General features: G+C 33.5%; 2 protein-coding genes across 4 annotated transcripts; both read left to right on the plus strand.

Annotated features, from left to right (window-relative positions):
• Window positions 1-1,085: 1,085 nt before the first annotated feature.
• LOC147402073 (polyubiquitin-like) lies at window positions 1,086-6,100 on the plus strand. The gene is made up of 2 exons (XM_086443585.1): window positions 1,086-1,288; window positions 5,099-6,100. The coding sequence occupies exons 1-2, from the start codon at window positions 1,241-1,243 to the stop codon at window positions 5,975-5,977; spliced, it is 927 nt and encodes a 308-aa protein (XP_086299711.1). The 5' UTR covers window positions 1,086-1,240; the 3' UTR covers window positions 5,978-6,100.
• Window positions 6,101-10,408: 4,308 nt separating this feature from the next.
• On the plus strand, window positions 10,409-13,177 carry LOC147402074 (polyubiquitin-like). 3 transcript variants are annotated; one of them, XM_086443578.1, is made up of 3 exons: window positions 10,409-10,644; window positions 11,162-12,218; window positions 12,797-13,177. In XM_086443578.1, exons 1-3 carry the CDS (start codon window positions 10,552-10,554, stop codon window positions 12,946-12,948), a joined length of 1,302 nt encoding a protein of 433 aa, XP_086299704.1. In that variant the 5' UTR covers window positions 10,409-10,551; the 3' UTR covers window positions 12,949-13,177. The 3 variants fall into 3 exon arrangements, with proteins under 3 accessions (XP_086299704.1, XP_086299705.1, XP_086299706.1); XM_086443579.1 differs by having other exon boundaries at window positions 10,409-10,597; XM_086443580.1 differs by having other exon boundaries at window positions 11,162-12,183; window positions 12,797-12,961.
• Window positions 13,178-17,975: the final 4,798 nt, after the last annotated feature.

Consider the following 17,975-nt stretch of genomic DNA (forward strand, 5'->3'; position numbering starts at 1 on the left):
TTTGGGTCAAGATTGATGTTTTGAATTTCAATAAAGTTTCAATCTAAAATTTTATTGGATTAGATTTGAATAAACCTTGTCCGATTTGACAAGGACTCAATACCATAAAATGTTGAAAGTATATAATTTTTTTAATTATAATTTGTTTAAATATATGGAGTTTATTTTGGTTTTATGTATCAAGTAGGGTTTGAACCCATCCAGTTGTTATTGGATCGATCCGGAATCTTAATATTAAGATTAAATAAAACCCAATCCGATATGAGCCCGATCCAATACTTATTGGATCAGATCCTGATCGATACAATCTTTTTATCTGATTTGTACCATGTCAACCTCAATCTGGTCTGGATCTGATTCATCGGCAATCCTATGTGTCTGGAGTCCAACTAGTTTTGTTTTTTTTTATTTCAATCTTTAAAAGGGTCTTTGGGCTTACATGCACTACTACTTTGGCAAACTAACGCCACAAACTTCTAGATTTCATTAAAAAAAAACTCATATTTAAAAGAAAAAAAATTTTGAATTTTTTTTTTCTTGAGTTTAATCAAAGATGTTGAAAATGTACGACTACTGAACACCCAAATTTAAAATTACAATTCAATAGTAAAAAAATAATTTTTTTTTTTTTAAATTCATAGAATTTCATCATCAACAACCTCATGGCATCAGATCATATTTTTGAATGCCAAAGATGATCAGATCAGGAAATTTCTCTCTTATTTCTTATGTCATTTGCGTCACATATTGTGGCTAATAATATCGTGCTGTGAGCAAAAAATTACTCGTCATGTATGTCTAAATCACCCTTGTTTTTGTTTTATTGGAAGTTTCCACAATCAGTATGTGGGCTGGGCCAGTTACGATTAATTAAGATTTTCATCATTAAAACATATTCTGTAGAAAACCATCACCTTGGGTATGGGATATCTTTAATATTAATAAAAGCATGATAGGATGATTCCAAACAGTATGGCAAAGGTATTCGAACTTTTCCTTCTTTTAGGGGTAGTTGAGTTCTCACTTTACAAAGTTGAGGAGAAGTGTTCACTCTTCCAAATCCATTCTTTCCTCATTCCACAATCAATCCTTCCTTCCTTGGATATGTATTCTCTTAGTCTTTTAAATATTATTTTTGTCCTCTTCATCAGTTCACTACCATCTGTGCTTGTAGCCTTTGTTGCAAAGTTTATTCATAATTCCAATATTTTAAGAGTTTCTTTCCTCATCATCTCTACCAATGGCAGCTATAGATGGGATTCAAAGCTTCCCTCCAACAGATAAAGAGGTTTCTTTATCTTTTAATAATAATTTTTTTTTAAAGTTTCTTTTTCTGCCCTTTGTTTCAGTTTTATTGTAGATTTTTTTTTAATAGTGATACACGTGGCATACTTGATCGACTTATCTGACATGACAGGTTTGGAAACGTAGATGTGCTCTTCTCGAGATACAAAACTGCATTTTTTTTTATGAAAAATAGTAATTGTATATCCCGAGGAGAGCACATCTATGGTTCCCAATCCTATCACATCAGATAAGGCGATCGAATTGCCTCGTGGCCAAATCAGATTATCAGTAGTCTCTCTTTTTTAGTCTTTTTTTCCTATTTTCTTTAGTTTCTGATTTAACTTCTTTCCCTGTGGAAGAATTTTCTGGGATTTGACAGAATCCAGCGTGACCAATCACACGAAGAGGGCTGTGTGTTGGATTGCTAATGTGACTGTAGATGTGCATTCTTCAGGGTATAGACTATCACCTTTTTATGGGGAAGTACGGTTCTGTATCTTGATAAATACATATCTATTGTCCCCAAGCCTATCACGTCAGGGGTGTTGATTGAATACGCCACATGCTTAAGTCAGATTATCATCACTCACGTGCTAATCTATTTGAGCAAAATGACCATTAGTAAGGTTTAAAATCTTACTAAGTTAGTAAGGAATCCCTTGTAATTTGGGGATGTCAATAGACATGGGTGTGAAATTTGGAATCGACTTTTATGCGAGCGAAAAGTGTGGGTCTATTTGCATACATTGAAATTGCAACTTACACCCACTTCTTGTCATACCCACCTAAAATAACTATCTACACACCCATTAACCGTACTTTAACCAAAATTGCCTATTTTACCCACTTAAAAGGTATCAAATCATTTTTCTTCTTCTTTTTCCTCCTCTTCTTATTTATTCTTTTTCTTTGTATTTAGAAAGGTTTCAATGAAGATTTTAAGTTTTGATCTTATTTATTTTTTTTATCCTCACTTACAATCAAATTGAAGTCATTCACATGGGAAAGTTCTGTTTGGTAGGTACCTATCGAATCGATTTTGTAATGTTCGATAGGCTCAATGTCACTTAAGTGGGTGCAATGAGTTGTTTTAGTGTGTGCAAATAGACCCAATATTTTCGAACGCACTAATGCTGGAGTGACATTGTATTTATTGCGATTTTTACATTTTTGACATGGAAGTGCGCACATAACCATAGATGTGTTTTCTCGTAGCGCAAGGAAACATCATCTACGGTTATGTGTGCACCTCCACGTCAGAAATGTAAAAACTGCAGTAAATCCAATGTCACCCAAATACTACTCTTTCGAACGTCGTCTCCCAAACACCAAAAATTTAAAATATAGCCTTATTGATGAGCATGATTCATCAAGAGCTCAAAGTCGTAACTTCATCTTAGTATTGGTCATGGTTCATGATACAATGGTCTAAAGTGTAGATTGGCAACAAGTAATTAGTGCAACGGGAAGAGTTATTGCTGGAGATTTTCACTGCGTAGGCTGATTTCTAGAATTTTGATTATTTTCATGTAGTACTTGATGATCTCATGATTCTGATGAATGTGATATTCAACTATTGGTTATCTTTATAAGTACTCTTTTGATTTTAACCAAACTTCTATGAATTTAACGATCATAATAAATCGAATGACATTAAGAAATAAATGAAAGTAAGAACACGTAAGGCTATGTCACGGGAGGAAAGTTTGTGTTTTTATTTAGATAAAGGGCATTTAGGTCATTTCTTGTTAATCTGTAAGAGAAAACCTAAGTCAAGAGGATGATGTCATCCGTTTAAATAGGATATCTTGAAGATTCACCCAAAACAACTAATGCCTCCTTGACCTCGGTCATCTCCAATAGATTAATGCAAATGACTTGAATACCTCATCTTTAATCTAAAATAAAAAATCCTTTGATTTCTCTTTTAAAAATCAATTATCTTTAATCTCTCGAGTAAAATCTCTTAGCCTAGTCTTCAACCTTCAAACCTAAAGAACAAGAAAATGCTTTTGAAGTACAAGCTGATGAGATTTTTTGGATAAAAAAATTCTAGAATTTTCTACAAGAAATTAAGATATGGTTAAAAACAATGGATTGAAGATGAGATTAAATAGATTAAAATTAATTTATCATAGAGGTTGAGGAGCTTGAAAATGATTGATTTTAGGAAGAAAATTTAAGAATTTATTTATTACGAATTGAAAATGAAGGTATTTAAATTATTTTTGTTTGTTAGGAAAGGAGGATCAAGTTCAAAGAGGATACATCAAAAGTTACAAAATATGGTGGTGTCTCAATATTAACCAAAATGTAGAGGAATGTCCAATTGGGGCATGTCATCAATATGGAAATACAAGGATATCTCAAATATTTACGAAAATAGAGGGGTTCTAAAATCAAAATCACTAAACTATTTACAGGGGCAAAGGGGGTATTCAATACGTTTGAAAACATAGAGTTAATTCAAATATGTCGAAATACATAGGGGCAGCAAATTAATCAAAAAATTGATTTTTTTTTTTTTTTTTTTGTGTGGGGGGGGGGGGTGGAACTGCCCTCTCTCGCCCCCCTAGGCTCTACTCCTGTTCACGGGTTTGTTATAAGTTTGCTGACAACATCCCTAGGCTCATTGAACCAATTTTATTATATTTTTTTCCTACGAGTATAGCTCTCATTTTATGTGCCTTGAAACTCTTTAGCATTTGAGATCACGTTTCTATATATAAAATAGTAAAAGAGATCAAGTTTCATTTTTTGTTTCATTTCATATCTTATAATGTTGTACTCGACATATATTTTGGTTGAATAATGATTTTATAACTAGAAAGTCTTCACTCGGTCAATACTAGGCTGACGTGTTATGGACACGGAACCATAGATCTGTTTCCTCAAGATACACAAATATGTTAGAATATCAACACTCATTTTGGTTTCAAGTACTACTCCACCTGTGCAATCCTCCACCTCGAGTTAGGTTGGTCAAGACTTCTATTACTCCAGTTAGGTTGAAAACCTCAATGATTTGCAACCCAATTGATCAACAATATCTTTAGTTTCATTGATCGTTTGTGTTATTTTTTTGTTGGACATGGGGTTTGGGAACATAGGTGTTTTTGCAGTTTCGCATTGATTTGATACAACAATGCTCAAAGACGTAAATCAGTTATTTGGGAGCTGTTTCAAACCAATGTGCATTCCACGTTTGTTTTTTTGGGCAGAATATACACTCCAACTCTAATTGTGAATCCTAGCTAATCATAATTCCAAAATTATCCCCCTTTTATTTATTTTAGGTTTTGAGGTCAGTTACCAAATTTCCTTGGTGAAACTATTCAATTAGTTGGCTACAAATGATTTCTAGAGATAGGTTGTGAAGGGATTATAAGAACCATGGAAATCTTTGCCTTGTGTGATTGCTTTTTTATTTCTTTATTGTTGTTCTTTTTCTTATTCAATGTATCTTGTGCATTGCTTTGTGTATATACAGTTTTGTTATAAATTTAGAATCATGATAATCTGAGTACCCCACATGGCATACTCAATCCACTCCCCCGATGTGACATGTGTGAGAATCGTAGACCTATACTTCTCGGGATACGAAACTACACATCCCCATAAAAGTGCAGTTGTGTATCCTGAGGAGTACATATCTACTGTTCTAGCACATGTCACGTCATGGAGAGTCAAATGGGTATCCCCCGTGGAGGAGTCATTTCATCAAGATTCATAAATTTATGCTACATTGTTATTGCTGGGTAAATATTCTCATTAGGTAGCTTATACACCCTGTTACTTATACCTGTTACAGATGAAAATACATTTGAAGGTAATAACAACTTTTGCCATGGGAGTGAAGAGCTCCGACACAATTGAGGATATCAAAGCTAAATTCCATCACATGGAAGGCTTTTCGGAAAATCGTCAGGAGTTATTTTTCGCTGGAAATCATCTCAAGAAAGGTAAAAAATTAGTTGATTATGACATACAAAATGGATCCACTCTTCATATGTTTCTAAATTTAGGGACTAGAATGCGAATACATGTAAAGATGCCACAAAGTAAAAAGACAATTACACTTGATGTAAATAAATGGGACAGCATTCATAATATCAAGGCCAAGATTCAGGAAGAAAAAGAAATCCAAATCAACCAACAATCACTCCTCTACAAGGGGAAAGAACTCGAGGACGTACGGACTTTGGTTTCTTATGACATTCGGAATAGATCGACTCTCTTTCTATCCTTTTCTGTAGAAAGGAAAATATTTGTAAAATTGCCGAATGGAAAAACAATCACATTTAAAACTAAATTAAGGGATTCTGTTGAGTACATCAAGACCATGATTGAGAGCATTGTGGGCTTCCAAGCAGTGCAACAAAGATTGTTTTTGGATGGGGAAGAGTTGGAGAGTGAGGACTTTGAAGAGAATAATAACCAAGAGGTGACATTGGATTTGGTTCTTACCATGCGAATATTTATAAAGACACAAGCAGGGGAGAAGATTAGCCTTGAAGTAGAGAGTTCTGATACCATTGGTAATGTGAAGGATATGATTCAAGAAAAGGAGGGGCTACCACCACATTATCAGAGGCTCATCTTTGGTGGGGAGAATCTCGAGGATTGGCGTACCCTCGCATACTACAATGTCCTAGATGAATCCACCATTCACTTGATCTTAGTCAATTAGCTTCTATAAAGTTTAAAACAGTGGTTTATTGTGTAGTTGCATTGTTTATTTAGACACTTCCTTGTATATTCTCAAGGGTTATTATGTGAAAATTATTTATAACTGTAATTATTTTAAAAGATTAAGGAACTCTCTCGTAGTATGTTTGATTAGGCATGAAAAATGGGTGAATAATGCATTTTTCATGGAAAATTATATTTTATTTTCTAACCTCATCCAAAAATTCACTTCGGGAGCATCTTAATTTCTCACCTAATATCATGAAAAAATGAAATCCACCTTATAGAATACACCAATATGTACACTACCACAAAGTCATGATCATTTGAAATTTTGCTTAGCATTTTAATTTACATTTTCATTTGATCTTATTATTCCTTACAGATTTTCAATTCACTCAAGATCTATACAAATTTAGTGTGAATTTACTAGTATAGATATCGTCTAAGTCTACATTTTTTACTCCCTTAAAATTCAACTCGGAATTTCTCAGTATTCCTAATGATCAATTGCATGAAGCCTAAGGAGGGTAGTTTTGTTATTGGGGGATGCCCTCAATACACACGAGTTCATGTGATTAAAATACCCTCATCTTCGATGTCACGGTATAAAATTCTAGATTTTTTATGTGAAAAAATCATTATCTTTTAACATCTAACCTATTGGCTATTGAACATCTTCAAACTAATTGTCTTCGACATATCATTTTCAATCTCTTGGCAAAAACTCCCAAACGGTTGAAAGTGATGGGTCAATTAGGAAAAATTGAAGGACAGAAAGTTAAGCTTAGAAGTTAAATGTTCATTTTCTTTGAGATTGAAGGACAAACGGTTATGAGTTCAAGTCCAACATTATCCAACAAAAAAAAGTTCTCTAGTAAATGTTCATTTTCTTTCATTTAAGTTTCAGGGGGCCAACTTGCTTTGTTGGTGAAGTCTTTGGTTGATGATACTAGAGACCTGAGTTCATATCCTGCCAGTGTTCGAGTCGTGATACACTTGCCTGCATTGGACAGTACTGCATTGACATGGCAGTGCACAGATAATCATAGATTTATTTTCTTGAGATACAAATTAAAAAAATCAATGATTTGACCGTCCAACGCAGTATTGAACGGTCTCTAATGCAGGCAGCCCATCATTTTTCTTAAAAATATATTCTTTTATCCACATTTTCTTCATTTACGGAATGGCGGTTTGGCCATCTGTCTTATTCATTAATCAAGTATTTTTGGTTCATTTATGGATGATGTTTCTAGGGCTTAAATGGTTCGGCTTGGATCTACGCATATCCATATTCAGATCCAAGTGAACCAACAGTCCCTCCTTTACAGAGGGGAAGAACTCAAGGATGTACGAATTTTGGTTTCTTATGACATTCGGAATAGATCCATTCTCTATGCATCTTTTTTCTGCAAATGGGAAAATATGTGTTAAAATGCCAAATGGAGATACTATAAATTTTAAAATGCATCTTATGAACTTCGGTAACTGTTTTCTCCTAATTTTTCTTGGAACCTAATGAAGTCATGATTTCTTAGATCAATTTTATTGTCATTTATATTTAATAATACCTATCACAAAAATTGGATAAATCAATGGTTTAAGAATTTTATATAATACCATTCAGGTTCAATAAATCTTATTATTATATATAAAGTCCTATTCTTTTAAGGCTTTTTTATTATTATGGTTTTTTTAAATAACAGACATGGACCTCATTTCTTTTCTCTTAGTCGTCCCTGTAATTATCTAGGCTTGGACCACACATTTCGTTAAGAATATTAGTTTGAATAATTTTTTATAAACATATTTGTGCTTAAAATATTAACGATTTCCCTCTATCGGAGTATCCGCTGCAGATGGAGATACTTTTGAATGTAACGAAAAAGCATTAACATGAGATTGAAGAGTTCTAACACAATTGAGGATGTCAAAGCAAAATCCTACCAAATTGAAGGTGTTCTTGAAGACCTTCAGGAGTTGTATTTCAATGAAAATTATCTTGACAACGGTAAAAATTGATCGATTATGATATACAAAATGGCTGAAGAATCCATATGATTCCCTTTCCAGGAGCTAGAATGCAAATACATATAAAGGCATCACAGATTGGAAAGATAATTTTAGAACAATGGGGACACCATTCTTAAGGTCAAGGCCAAAGATTCAGGATGAAGAAGGAATCCCTATCAACCAACATTCACTCTTCTATACTGGCGAACAACTCGAGGACATAAAAACGTTGAGGGACCTATAACATTCAGATTGAATTCACTCTCTATTTGAACATCAACCCATATTTGAACCATATTTTAATTCAGATATACTTCATGAAACCAAACCTGCTAAGTTTGAATTCAGATCATTCAAATTTCGATTAAAATCCGTACCGTTTTAAGCCCTACTTGTGTAGATTATTTCAAATCAAAAGAACCATCCTTAATCAATTTTCATCTAAAAGGAAAGCAAAACAATTGAAAAAAAATCTTTGAAAATAGCTTATTATTCATTATCAAATCCTTTTCATCATATTGGAGACTCCAAAACTTGATCGGATATCGAAAATCCAATTTTTTTAGACAAACATGGGAAGTATCTCAAATATTCTTTAAAATGCTTATATAACCCCCTTCAATTTAGTCTTCTCCAATAGATTAATACAAAATGATCTTATTACCCTTTTCCTTAAATTTGAAACTAAGATTCCTATGATTTATCTTTCCAAAATCAGTCACCTTCAACCTCTTTAGGTAAAATTCTTTATCTTAGATTTCATCTTCAAGATTAATCTAGTTTTTAAGTTTCAAATCTAAAAACAATATAAGATTTTGGAAGTAGAAAATGATGAAATTTTTGATAATTTTTTTTAAAGTTTTCTACAAGGGACGTTAGTGATTTTCAAAACGATTGATTGGGGATGAACCTTTCACAACCCCACACCTATATGTCAAGAAGATAAACTAATTTTATTTTTTCAATAGAAAACATGTAAATGTAAGATTTTAGGAAAAAAAAATATAAAGCTATCTAAAAATTAAAACATATATCAGGTAATTAGTAAAGAACCATGATAATAAGATGCTCCCTCTGACAAACACCTCGTTACGCCCCCATCACAGAATCGTAGATCAGCTGCATTGTGATACATACAAAAAATATTTATGATTCTACGTATCTTAAGACAAATGATCGATGATTCTATGATGAGGGTGTTGGGAGTGTTTGTCAAAGCGTTGTATGATCACGACTCACTAGTAAGGCATCACGTTCTTCATATGATTTGTCCGCTTGACAATTTGCACATATAGTCGCACAATGTCATGTTTGTCTTCCTTCATATTGGAAAGTGAAGGTTGATTCACTGAACCCTATTTCTCATTAAAATAATATGAAGGCTGTGCATTTTTTCGTTGATCTTAATTCCAACAGAGAATGATCATAATAGGCCCGATTTCATAGACATGTGACAACCACTAAAAGGTAAGATCTACATTTTCAACGAAATCAACCACTTAACTAAAGAGATATCCAGTCTTCGAAGGGATTGATTCTCTTAGCTCAATTGCAATGAAATCCTAATCTTTACTATTATCTATCTTTCACAATTATAACGAGAGAAGGGCGAAGTAGGAGTGGTTTGACTTTAAAATTTGGATCTCATAAATACTCTCATTAATTTAAATAGGGTATTTTTGTCAAAAATTAAAAAAATTGTAATTCACGTAAATATTATATGGGTTTGTTTCTAAAATTACAAACGTATCCTTTTTAATATATGTAATTCTTTAATTAATATTATAATTTACAAATAAACTCTTTTGATACATGTACGATTGCACATGCCACCTTCTACTAGTATTATAATGAGAGTAGAAGTAAATCGACCGCAAAATTTACAATTAAATATAAGAAAATACTTAGTTGCGCTTGACACTATGATGACGTAGAAATATCTGAAAAACATAGATTCTCTCTTTGTATCTTGAAGAAAAAATCTATAGTTCTTGTGACACTGCCATGTCAGCGTAGTGTCAAATGACTCTTATAGTAAATATAATTAAAATCAAGAAAAATTACAATCCAAACTTTATGATCACGTTGGTTAGTACTAAAAATTATAAGAATATCCTTTATAATATTTAATCTTAAAAAATCCTTTGATTAATATTTTAAATTACAAATAACCTTTTGTGATATATGTGCTAATAATAGTTTTTAAGCGCTGTTAAAGGGCAATAAATACACTTTGGAAATTAGAATCCCAGGGTATTTTTATAAGAAATAAATTTTTGAAGGGCATTTTCGGTACAAAATCCAATTTTGAAAGTGCATATATTGCAATTGAACGTGTGCCTTATGGTACACCTTAAAAAAATCCCAGTTTTTAATATACTAATGCTAGTTAGTTAGGTAGTGAAGATGATAAGCCTTCTATCTGAATTTTATATTATAGAAAGTTAGAAAACCAACCTGGCTTCGTCTCTCTGACGCTAGTCCGTACTTATCTCCTTTTGTCTTTTTTTCTTTCCAAAATTCATTCTGCCTACAACTCTGCATCATTTTTTTCTTCAAATGTTCTCTACAGTCATTAAGTCTTCCACAGCATCACATTCCAATGGTAGGGTTTCTTTCTTAAGCTCTAGAATGGAACCTTTAGATCAAGAGGTCTGTATTTTTTTCTCCATATTTTGATTGATTTTTTTTTTCCTCTTGCTTTTAATTGGTATAATTTAAACATTCTTCTGTGATAGAATTCAACCTTGATCCGAAAACCCTTCATCCTTAACCATGGGTTTTGGTTAGAAGATTGTCACTTGTTCTTATAGCACGATTTGATTAGTTAATAAACCTTAAATAACTCCTCCAAATAAATCAAAGTTGAAGTTGATGGTTTTTTTTAATGTGAAAATCAAGAGTTTTGTGGGAACCAAAAAAAATAATAATAATCTGTAGTGAAGAAGAAAAGCTCCCTGCTTTAATATCCTTTTATTGACAGTGTTTTAGCAAATAGTGAACATGTTCTGTCGATTTTTAATTCGATGTCTTGTTCTAACATCAAACCCAATTTTTTATTTTTATTTTGCATTGTTTGCATTATTTTTATTTTTTTAATATGTTATAATGCATTAAATTTTTTGAGTAAATGTGCTTGATATATATTTTTTGTATTTTTTCCTTTAAGATGAAGATATATGTGAAGGTAATGAAAACCATTGCCCTGAAAATGAAGAGCTCTGACACAGTTGAGGATGTCAAAGCTAAATTCTGTGAAATGGAGGGCGTTTCGGAAAACCTTCAGGAGCTATTTTTCGCAGGCAATTATCTCAAGAACGATAAAAAATTGGTTGATTATGATGTAAAAAATGGCTCAACAGTCCATATGCATCTCTATTCGGGAGGTAGAATGCAAATTCATATAAAAGCGTCACAAATTGGAAAGATAATTACTCTCGATGTGAAAAATTGGGACACCATTCATAATGTCAAAGCCAAGATTCATAATGTCAAAGCCAAGATTGAGGAAAATGAGGGAATTCCTATCTATCAACAGTCCTTAATTTACGATGGAAAACAACTTGAGGACAGCAAAACTTTGGCAGGTTATAGCATTCAAATGGGATCGACCCTTTCTTCAGTCTTTTGTACTGGAGACACGATGCAAATATTTGTAACTGTGCCTAGCAGAGAAACCATTAAACTTGAAGTGAAACTATGGCATACTGTTGAGAATGTCAAGACCACGATCAAGTGCATGGTTGGGGTTCCGGAAGATCGACAAAGGCTCTTATTTAATGGGAAGCTTCTAGAAGATGGTGTTACCTTGGCAGGGGAGAGCATTACACTCATGTTGGAGAGCTCCGACCCGCTTACTAATGTTAAAAGAAAGATCCACGACGAGGAAGGTATCCCATTGGACCGGCAGAAACTCATTTTCTCTGGGATGCATCTTGAGGATGGCAGAACGTTAGTAGATTACAACATTCGGGATGAGTCTACATTGAATCTTGATGAGATGCAGATTTTTGTGAAGTGTTGGACAGGGAAGACAATCACAGTTGAGGTAGTTAGCTTCGACACTCTTCATGATGTGAAGATTAAGATCCAAGACAAGGAGGGAATCCCATCTAGTCTTCAGAAGCTCAATTATGGTGGGAAGCAACTCAAGGATGATTGCACCCTTGCAGACTACAATATCCAAAAAGGGTTCACTCTTCACCTTAGCCTTTTTGTCAATATGGGTAATTATGTTTAGCAAATTCATCGGTCATTTTGTCTATTGTTGTTTTGTTTTTGTTTCCTTAATCTCGTGCACTGTCTTAGATATATTTGAACTTTCAAATATATCATATTAACCAACCAACTACTTCAAAGGACCGATCTATTGGAGAGGGGGAGAACTATGAATATAAGAGGGTCGCGGGGCTTAACTGGGGTATGACTAATACACACCCTAGAGTGGAGGAAAATTTACACTCCACATTCACCCTCATCCATAAGGGTGGAAAGAATCGAACCCACCCATGACCTCTATGAAGTGCTTTGATACCATGTTAACCAACAGGACTTAACTGGGGTATGACACACCCGAGAGTGGAGGAAAATATACACTCAACACACTTTTGAATGGTTTAGTTTAGTATCTTCTGTCCTCTTAATGTAGTTACTATCACTCTGTTGAGAATCTTTCGAACTCCACTTCGAGGCTTCGATACTTGAATGTTACTTTTTCTTAATAATTAATCACATGGTAGTGTGTGTGTGCATTTGGTTGTGTGTTTGGGGTTAAATGTGTGAAATCTGTTGTTCTTTTGTGAAGGAGGGACAAAGAGAATATTTGTTAGCATGCCTACAAGAGAAATCATTGAACTTGAAGTGGAACTATGGAGTACTGTTGCGAGTGTCAAAACCATGATTGAGAACATAGAGGGGATCCCAAAAATTTCAATGCACGTGACATCATGCCATTGATTCGTCAGCTTAACTCAGTTTTTTGTTAATTTTTTGTGAAGAATCATTTTAGGTGTTGTAATTGTTGAAGTTGAATATGTAAATTCGATGAAATCATATTTTGTCTATCAAAATGTGGTGAAGAAGAGACTACTTAGATATCATTCTACCATTCTGGATGGCCTCTGTTTCAATCCCAAAAATTCAGTATTTTTATTTAGATGTCCCAAGAATTGTTGAAGTTCTGACATCAAAGCCCAAAAATTTTAAGTTCAATTTATTGTTTTTATGTTATAATAGTGCATTATTGTTTTTGGTTGTCATGAATATATTTATTTGGAGGTTGTCAAAACAGTTGCTCTGGGAGTGAAGAGTTCTAATACAGTTGAGGATGTCGAAGCTGGAGTTTCAGAAAACCTTCAAGAGTTCAAGAGATATTTTTTGTGGCAAATCATCTCAAGAATGGTAAGAAATTGGTTGATTATGACATAAAGAATGGCTCAACCATCCATATGTTTGTTCATTCGAGATACATATAAAGGGGTTACAGATTGGAAAGACAATTACACTTGATGTGGTCAAGATTCAAGAGATACATATAAAGGGGTTACAGATTGGAAAGACAATTACACTTGATGTGGCCAAGATTCAAGACAAAGAGGGAATCATGATTGACCAACAAATCCTCACCTACATGGGAAAGCAACTCATCGATAATCAAACTTTAGTGGCATATAAATCAGAAAGTTAATATGTTTAGTACAAATAATAATCAGAAGTTTGTGATTAACATAATAAGATAAAATCAAAAGATCGTCTAAGATGTTTTTAACAGAGCATGATTTACTTTGATCTTAATTAAGTCATCAACAAAATCGAAAAACTATAATGATCTTTACTTATCAAATTATCATCACATATAAACAATGAAACACAAAAGTAAAACAAGCAAATTATTCATTTTAATTACAAGAAACATAAAAGAGAGAATAGATAAAAGAGACAAGAGAAAGGAGAAAAAATCTTCTTTATTGGTCTTGATTTGAACTTGGACAGTAATTCTTCTTATTACAAAACATACACAGAAAGTAAAACTAAAAAACTCACAAACGTGGCATGACTCAACTTTGTTGCTTATCTGTTTGTGGACCAGTTGGTAGGATGATTAAGATTTTCATCATGAAAACATATTCTGCAGAAAACCATCGACTTGGGTATGGGATATCTCTAATATTAATAAAAGCATGATGGGATGATTGACATCTTCATCATATATTCTATACAATATCGCATAAGTTTTAGAGAAGTATTCAGTCATCCAAAGCCATTCTTCCCCCAGTCCACAATCCTTCCTTTCTTCCTTCTTTGGATATTCTCTTAATCTTTCAAATATTGTTATTTCTCCTTCTTCACATGTTCACCACCATCTGTCTTTTAGTCTTTCTTACAACGTTTATTCATAATTCCAATATCTTAAAGTTTCTTTCTTCATCATCTCTAGCAATGGTCGCTACAGATCGGATTAAAAAGGTCTGTGTCGTCTCTTCATCTATAAATACAACGTTTTTTTTTAGCATCTTTCCCTCTGTGGATTCGACTGAATCCAGCATGGCCAACCACACGAAGCTTAACTTGGACATTTCGTAATGAGTCCTACTAGCCCTACTAAGTTAGTAAGAGGCTCAACTCGTGGCATATTCAGGGTTGTAGAAAAGAAAATTCTTTCAACTCTGAAAAAAATAATTCCAAAAAGATAGTTATTTTTCAGCCTTTTTTGAATTTCAATTTTAAGTTTGGGAAATCCTAATCTATCTAATCCACAATCTCTTAAGATTTGATATAATCTAAAATTATGATTCAGTGCATCACATTGCATATTTTTATATTGCATCCTACTATACTATAATATGGGAGTTATGTGGAAGTTCGATAGCCATAGATTTTCAAAACTCAAAATATATTGTTTTTTGAAAAAATAAATTTGCTTTTGAGTTTTTCAAAGAAACTCAAGAGGGCGGTGGGTTGGACAGCTGATGCGGTAATCCATTTGTGCAAAATGACCCTTAGTAAGGCCTAAAATCTTACTAAGTTAGTAAGGAATCTGTTCCTCTTCCGTAATTTGGGTGGGGTTGCTCAATACTGATTGGTCGTTCCAGGATTCCGTGAAATCACAATTCGACGTTTATGCTAGCGAAAATGTTTTCCAGCGTTGTCTCCCATACAACAAAAATAAAATAAAATAAAATAAATTGGGTAAATTACCCTCCCATGAGCCGTATTTGACAAATTTATAATTCCCGCCAACTATTCATTTTAATTACCAAAACGTGAATGTGCAAAATCGTAGGTTTTTCAAGTGACGAGATCACAAGTTTAAAGTGACAAATTCATTGATATTTTCCATGCAAAGTGACAATCACTGGTTTGGATAGTGACGACCTCACTAAAAGTAGCTAAACCTATGAGATAGTCACTTGAAACTTGTGAGATTGTCATTTAAACTTGCAAAATTGTCACTTTAAAACCTCTGATATCATTATCATTAACGTTTTGATAATTAAAATGAACAGTAAATCAGAATCTTAAATTTGTCAAAAGTTGGTTACGTCGTTACCTGAAAACAGGAAAATTTGATGGGCCAAGTTTCACGATTTTTACAAACCGATTTAGATGGCCCAAGGCTGTTGAAAATTTTTATGTTCCTGGATTCAATGGCAAAGATACTTCAAATTTCTCCCATCCTCCATTTATTTGATGGTTTTGATCCGTTGAAAAAAAAAATTCTACAATGAAAAATTCGACGCTTTGATTCATCAAATTTTATGAAGTTTGACGGCCCAAGGCCGTAGAATATATGGGCTTTTCTCATGTTGTGCGTTTTTCGTGAATATCTGTTTAAAGTTTAGCCTTATTGATGAGCATATTTCATCAAGAGTTCGAAGTCCTAACTTCATCTTAGTATTGGTCATGGTTCTTGATACAAAGGCCTGAAGTTTAGGTTGGCATCAAGTTAGTGCAACTGGAAGAGTGAGTGCTGGAGATTTTCACTGCCTAGGCTGACTTCTAGAATTTTGATCATTTGCATGTCGTACTTGATTATCTCATGATTATGATGAATGTGATACTCAACTGTTGTTTATGCTTTATAACTCCTTTTATTTTAACCAAACTATTTTGAATTAAACGATCATAATAAATCGAATAACATTATGAAATAAATGAAATATTTCACAGGTAGGAGCGGAGACAGGATTTTCTTGTGGGGTGGGGACGGGGGGGATGTAATTAAGGTTGAGAGCTTGAAGATGACTATTTTTGAGGAGGAAAATTCGTGTTTTTAGTTATAGAAAGGGCATTTAGGTCATTTCTTGTTAGTCTATGAGAGAAAATCTAACTCAAAGGGATAATGTCATCAGCTTAAATAGGATATCTCAAAGATTCACTAAAATGCCTAATGCCACCTTGACCTCAATCGTCTTTGATAGATTAATGCAAATGACTTGAATACCTCGTCTTTAATATGGAATAAAAATCCTTTGATTTCTCTTTTTGAAATCTAACATCTTCAATCTCTTGAGTAGAATCTCTTAGCCTAGTTTTCAACCTTAAGATTACTCTACTTTAACCTTCAAACCTAAACAACAAGTATGTACTTTTGAAGTAGAAGATGATTAGATTTTTTGGATAAAAAAATTCTATGATTTTCTATAAGAAATTACGACAAGGATAAAAACGATAGATTGAAGAATTAATTTACCATAGAGGTTGAGGAGTTAGAAAATGATTGATTTTAAGAAGAAAATTGAAGAATTTTTAAATTACTTTTTGTTAGTTTGGAAAAGAAGAATAGGGTCAAAGAAGACACATCATAATTTACAAAACATAATGGTGTCTCAAATATTAACCAAAATATTGAGGAGTGTCCAAATCATCCAAAAAGTTGAGAGAGAGTTTGTCACTAATTTGAAAGCAAAGGGATATCTCCAACAATTACCAAAACATTTGGGGGTGTATTAAGGGAGTGGCAACAACGCCAATTGGGGCGCATGCCATCAATATGAAAATACATAGATATCTTAAATATTTACGGAAATAGTGGGGTTCTAAAATCTAAATCACTAAAATATTTAGGGGGAGTGGGGTATGCCATATGTTTGAAAACACGGAGGTGTCTCAAATACACCAAAATACATAGGAGCTGAAAATTAATCAAAAAATTGATGAGGGCAACTGCCCCTCTCGCCCTCCCATAGGCTCTCCACCTTTTCGTGAGGTTCGTCACAAGTTTGTCGACGACTTCCCTGGGCTCGTTGAACTAATTTTATTATATTTTCTTTGACTATGAGTGTAGCTCTCATTTTATGTGCCCCGAAACTCTCTAACATTTGAGATCAAGTTTGTATTTTTAATATATTATAGAATAATGATTTTCTGACGTTCTGGAACGCCCTTTGATGTGGCATGTGGTAGACACTATAGATCTTTCTCCTCAGGATTCACAATTGTACATATTTATGGGGTGAGCAGTTGTGTATCCCTGACACTACAAAATTTTAGGTTTTTAGCGGGGGTCAAAAACCGTCGCAAATACCAAAAACCGCCGCTATTAGTAATAGTGATGGCCATGTGTAACGCCACTATAGGTGGTGTCGCTAAAGGCCATATGAAGCTCTATAGTGGCGGTCAAAAACCGCCGCTAATTGATTATATTACCACCGCTATAGATATGAGTGAGCCCTATAGTGACGGTCAACAAACCGCCGCTAATATATTTTATTACCGTCGCTATAGATATACGAGTCCCACACCACCTACCAAAAACCGCCGCTAATAGTGTATTACTGTCGCTATAAATATGAGTGAGATCTATGGTGATGGTTAAAAACCGCCACTAATTAATTTTTTACCATAGCTATAAATACAATTTTGAATGCTTATAGTGGCGGTAATAGCCACCGCTAATAAGATTTATTTATTTTTTAATTTCTTTTATTTTAAAATTATTTGTAATTAAATACCTATTTTTATACAACCTATCAATTAAACAC

Source organism: Akebia trifoliata, chromosome 5 (assembly GCF_017979445.1).
Source record: "Akebia trifoliata isolate Shusen 1 chromosome 5, ASM1797944v1, whole genome shotgun sequence".
In the NCBI taxonomy this organism is placed as follows: Eukaryota; Viridiplantae; Streptophyta; class Magnoliopsida; order Ranunculales; family Lardizabalaceae; genus Akebia; species Akebia trifoliata.